This window comes from Mastomys coucha, unplaced genomic scaffold (genome assembly GCF_008632895.1).
Source record: "Mastomys coucha isolate ucsf_1 unplaced genomic scaffold, UCSF_Mcou_1 pScaffold22, whole genome shotgun sequence".
Lineage (NCBI taxonomy): Eukaryota > Metazoa > Chordata > Mammalia > Rodentia > Muridae > Mastomys > Mastomys coucha.
This window is the reverse complement of record NW_022196905.1, coordinates 123,817,393-123,822,813: the sequence shown is the minus strand read 5'-3', so window position 1 is coordinate 123,822,813 and position 5,421 is coordinate 123,817,393. Positions and strand designations below refer to the sequence as shown.

Here is a 5,421-nt window from a genome sequence, read left to right as displayed (position 1 = left end):
CGAACTCAGAAATCCGCCTGCCTCTGCCTCCCAAGTGCTGGGATTAAAGGTGTGTGCCACCACTGCCTTAGGCAAGAACTTTTAAAGGGAAAAACCACATGAAGACCTTCAATATCTCTGCAAGCAGGTAAAAACTGTTCTCTTCTGCCAAGTTAAGCAGTTAAGGGAACTCAAAACAATCTTTTGGGTATCTGCTTAAGCAAGCTACAGAAGCAAAGCAAGCAGTCAGTCTTGTTATAACAAGTATATAGACACAGCTATCCATTTTTTGGGTGGGGGTCACTGAGTCAGGGTTACTGCAGATTTATCTTCTAGGGACTAGGGTCAGAAACAAATGGCTGGTGAGAACCAAGATGGATGCCTAGCATAAAACAGAGCTTCTTCAGTCATAACATTTACTTGTTAATGAGAAAAGTTGAGTTTGAGCTAGTTTACTCATTAGGGACAAGGACAGGAGAGGAGAGTTTGAAAGAGTTAAATTTGAGACTTGTGCTGGCTAATGAGAAAATTTCAGGTTTGAGGAAAACACAGTGGACCAAGGTCAAATATGTCCAGATAAGCCTGGGCAAAAATAAGCAGGCTATTAGACATCCCTCGAACTAGCAGGTCATAAGATAGGAAAAAAACATGCAAGGACATGTCTGGGCAGACACTGAGTAGTGGGCCATCTAGTCCTCTTAGATAGGGTTTAAGGTCAGATGCTCTGTTGACTCAGATTAACACTAACCTTAGAAATTTTCCACTCTGTTCTGCACATAATATATTTGATATTTGAACTAGCCAATCATGTATAGCCACACTGATTCCTTTGTTCCCTCAGACCTTTTCCCTATATAAACCCCTACCCCTGAGCCTCGTGGTCGATTCCACTGTCTCCTGTGTGAGATACGAGTCAAACCAGAGCTCCGAAATTAAACTGCCTCATGTGTTTACATCAAGAGGGTCTCTCGTGATTCCTTGGGTGCACGTCCTCTCGAGACTTGAGTGGGGGTCTCCCTACAGGGGTCTTTCAAGTTTACTCCTTAAGGACAAGGATATGAAGGCTTCCAGGAGGAGGAAAAGTCAAAACCCAGAATCGAATCAATTTAGTCAAGCACAGAGAATGTTTGTGTGCTGCAATTTGAGAAAACACAGATTTAGTTACAATAGTAGGCTCAGGTTCTTCAAAACATCACTGGTACTCAGAGCTTAAACAGACTGGACTGGGAGGTGCCTCTATGGAAAAACCAAACGAACCAAACAAAAACATTCTTTAGGGAACTTCCTTTTGCTCAGTCTGAAAATCCAAATGCACATCGGGGTGTGTGTGTGTGTGTGTGTGTGTGTGTGTGTGTGTGTGTGTGTGTATGTGTGTGTATCTTTAGTCCAGCTCAAAGATTTAGGTTGAAGCCTAAATGATATTTACCTCCCATTTTAAGAACTGGAAACCAGCCGGGTGGCATGTCTTTAGTTCCAGCACTTGGGAGGCAGAGGCAGGTGGATTTCTGAGTTCGAGGCCAGCCTAGTCTACAGAGTTCCAGGACAGCTATGACAAAGAGAAACCATGTCTCCCAAAACCAAAACCAACCAACCACATAACAACAATTAAACAACAACAACAACAAAAACGTGTGGCCATCAGGACTTGCTTAGCTGTATAGTTACTTGCCCAAGAGGGAAATCTGAGCATTTAAAAGTCTGTTAGCTCTGGGCGGTGGTGGCACATGCTTTTAATGCCAGCACTCAGGAGGCAGAGTCAGGCGGATTTCTGAGTTTGAGGCCAGCCTGGTCTACAGAGTGAGTTCCAGGACAGCCAGGGCTACTCAGGAAACCCTGTCTCGAGAAAAACAAAAACAAAACACAAACAAAAACAACAAAAAAAGTCTGTTAGCTAGAGAGGCTGGAATGATGGATTGGGGGCAGGGGAGGTGGGTGGGACTAAGACCACTGACAGGGTCATGCGGCTGCAGGTCATGTGACCTGCGGAACATTCATCGCAATCTTCATTTGTGACTTGAATGACACAATATGGGCCCAGGAGTCACTTCTTTCATGGCCAGCGCTGTCAGTTCTACTCCCTTCCTCAGATACCTATAAGAAGAGACCTCGCTTCAAAACTGACTGCGTGTTTCCAGGTTTTAATAATTCCTTTAATAAACTCTTCACTCCCCAAATCATTCTCTGAGTCTCTTTTGAACTCTCATCCGCGACCTTTTGCGGGAGTTGTGAAGAAATAGTGGGGTCAGGGACATCAAGACTTCTTTCAGACCTTAGCCTAGTGGTCCTGAAAGGCAAGCCCCAGAGTGTGAGGGGAGGAGGGGAAGATGTTAACGGGACTTCTGTCAGGCATATGGGACGACGATGATCCAGGACTTCAAGCCTTTGGGGCTTCCTGTTTCTTCAGAGTCTAGCCGAGGGGCCTCTAGGTGGCTTTGAGCAAGCCGCAGTCCCAGCGCTTGCCCTCAACCAAGTTGGCGCCGGCGGCTTCTCTCGAGAACGTGTAACCCGCCCAGGTCCCGCCTCTGCCCTCCCACGGAGAGCAAGGCTAAAAGGGCCAGCCGCTGGACGGTGGGCAGCACGGCCAACATGGCCCTAAAGTGGAGTGCGTGTTGGGTCGCGCTGGGCCAGCTGCTGTGCAGCTGCGCGCTGGCTCTGAAAGGCGGGATGCTGTTCCCGAAGGAGAGCCCGTCGCGGGAGCTCAAGGCGCTGGACGGACTGTGGCATTTCCGCGCCGATCTCTCCAACAATCGGTTGCAGGGCTTCGAGCAGCAGTGGTACCGGCAGCCGCTGCGGGAGGTGCGCGCTCCCTTGGACCCGGGGTCTGGAAGCTTCCAGAAGCCACGGGATGGGCGGAGGGGTGCCTGTACATGGAGATCCCCTTGTGCTCTCCCTAGAGGAGATTAATCTGGGTTTGCAGGCTGGGGAGGGGAGCGGCCGGAGCAGGAAGTGGGACCTGGCATACCCGAGAACCGCGTGGCTTCTGCTAGGCAGACACTGCCCCAGGCAGTGTTTTTTTTTTTAAGCTTTTAATTTTACTTCATAGTGCTGGGGGTTGAACCCAGGGCCCTGTGCTTGCATGTCACTACTGAGCCTTTTGTTTATGTTTTGAAGCTGTGTCTCATTCTATAACCCAGGCTGGCCTTGGATATCCGAGTGAACCTCCTGCTCCCACTTTGTCGTGCACACGCATCATCCTGCATCCCGGTGCACATACCTCCCAAATACTCTTCCCCATCGAGTGAAAAGCAGAACCCTAGGAGATGCTACCCACCACAGAGATTTGGGGGTGGGATAGAGGAGGGGGGAGCTGGTATGCCATCAGGGCTCTGCTCAAACAAGGCCAGAAGGGCAAGATTCAGATAGAGGACATGACTTAGCATACAACTAGCACAGGTCCCCGTCCCTGCTCTCCGGTCCTGCCTAGGTAGGGTTGGCCCAGAAGCAGTTTGAAGCAAACGTGTCTGCTCAAAACTTCCGCCTCTCTGAGATTCATTCATTCATTCATCCTACCTCATTTTCATGTCTTCTGTTTGACTCTCTCCTCCACTTACTCGTCTCTTCTCTCTCTTTGTTTAAAATTTGTAACCCTTATTTATTTGTGTGTGTGTGGGTGTGGGTGGGTGGGGCACCCATGTGCTACCTGGTACATGTGGAAGTCAGAGGATAACTTGCTGGAGTCTGGTCTCTCCTAGGCGATGTGTTAGAACGGTCCCAGGGATATAACTCAGGTCATCAGGCTTAGTGGCTAGTACCTCTAACCAACGGAGTCATCTCACCAGCCGTGTGTGTGTGTGTGTGTGTGTGTGTGTGTGTGTGTGTGTGTGTGTGTGTGTGTGTGTGTGTGTGTGTGTGTGTGTGTGTGTGTGTGTGTGTGTGTTTGAGACTGAGACAGCGGCTCACATTAGCCTCTGACTCCTAGCCTCCCAGGTTGCTAGGGTTACAAGTTATGAGCCACCACACCTGGCTTAGACTCTCAGTTTTCAACCGCGCTGCCCAGCATTCAGCAAAAGAGGAAGTAGGAAGAGGATATTGCCCCCACGTGCCTTCTCTGTTTTCTCAGGGGCCCCTGTTCCCTGCTGTTAGCCTTCCTCCTGTGGCAGTGGTCACCCGCCTTTTATGTCAGGGTCTGGTCCTTCCTGTTTTAGACTGGCCTGTGGCCCTTGCACTCAACCTTTCCATGGAAATCTTGGCCCTGGTGGAAGAACTGCCCTGTGAAAGAACTTGGTTTTTTTTTTTTTTTTAACTTTTTGGCTTATTAGTAACATTCTTTTTTTTTTTTTTTTTTTTTCTTTTATGGTTTTTCGAGACAGGGTTTCTCTGTATAACTCTGGCTGTCCTGGAACTCACTCTGTAGACCAGGCTGGCTTCGAAATCTCCCTGCCTCTGCCTCCCAAGTGCTGGAATTAAAGACGTGTGCCACCACCACCCGTCAGAACTTGATTTTAACAGTCTTTTTCCATCAACTGTCCTGCAGTTCACTTGTGGATGCAGCCAGTGTTTACAGAGTCCCTCCGCTGTGCCCCCTATGCTTTTCGAGGGTGCTGGGGGGCGCAGTCGTGAAGAATAGACCCAATCCTTCTCTTTAGCTAGAGTCTCCTGTATCCTCAGGTCAGCCTCAGATATGCTATGTAGCAGAGGCTAGCCAGGGCATGACCTTGAACGTCCATCTTCCTGGCTGCACCTCTCCTATGCTAGAATTACTGGTGTGTGCACCGCCATGATTACTTTATGCAGTGCTGGAGTTGGAGCACAGGATTTAATCCATGGTAGGCCAGAGCTCTACCAGCTGAGCTACATCCCCAGCGCATGACTCCACTTCTTTCTCTAGTCGGGCCCAACCTTGGACATGCCTGTCCCTTCCAGCTTCAATGACATCACCCAAGAAGCAGCTCTTCAGAACTTTATTGGCTGGGTGTGGTATGAACGGGAAGCAATCCTGCCACAGCGATGGACCCAAGACACCGACACGAGAGTGGTGCTGAGGATCAACAGTGCCCATTATTATGCAGTTGTGGTCAGTGTAGGGAAAGGTTGGCTTGGGGGGAAGGCAGTCTGGGCTGTCGAGAAGGGCTCTCTGTGCCATGGGATCGGAGAAGGGTTGCTTCGTGGGCTCCATTAGAACACCATTCTTCCACCTGGTTGATGGTGGGACCCTCTTCTGGAAGGGGGTACCTGAGACAACAGAGCCCTGTGGCCAGTTACTCTCTGCTCGTATTTCCTTGTGTCTGCAGTGGGTGAATGGGATTCATGTGGTGGAACATGAGGGAGGTCACCTCCCCTTTGAGGCTGACATCAGCAAGCTGGTCCAGAGTGGGCCCCTGACCACCTGCCGGATCACGATCGCCATCAACAACACACTGACCCCTCATACCCTTCCACCTGGGACCATCGTCTACAAGACTGATACCTCCATGTGAGCAGCTTTCTTCCCCTCCCCTTCCC

The 5,421-nt window shown here is 49.8% G+C and overlaps 1 protein-coding gene and 1 long non-coding RNA gene across 5 annotated transcripts in view; one reads left to right on the top strand and one right to left on the bottom strand.

Moving 5' to 3' along the window:
• Positions 1–2,320: 2,320 nt before the first annotated feature.
• Gusb (glucuronidase beta) overlaps positions 2,321–5,421 on the top strand; it is a 16,521-nt gene continuing 13,420 nt past the window's right edge. The window contains exons 1-3 of one of the 3 annotated variants that reach the window (XM_031338100.1): positions 2,321–2,775; positions 4,808–4,993; positions 5,211–5,392. In XM_031338100.1, coding sequence (XP_031193960.1) covers positions 2,566–2,775; positions 4,808–4,993; positions 5,211–5,392 — 578 coding nt within the window. In that variant the 5' untranslated portion in view covers positions 2,321–2,565. Of the gene's footprint in view, positions 2,776–4,692; positions 4,746–4,807; positions 4,994–5,210; positions 5,393–5,421 lie in introns of those variants that run through there. The other 2 variants (XM_031338102.1, XM_031338101.1) reach the window with 2 other exon arrangements.
• Positions 4,893–5,421, bottom strand: part of LOC116068490 — a 2,612-nt gene continuing 2,083 nt past the window's right edge. The window contains exon 3 of one of the 2 annotated variants that reach the window (XR_004109604.1): positions 4,893–5,167. This is a non-coding gene — a long non-coding RNA (uncharacterized LOC116068490). The remainder of the gene's footprint in view (positions 5,168–5,421) is intronic. The other variant, XR_004109603.1, reaches the window with a different exon arrangement.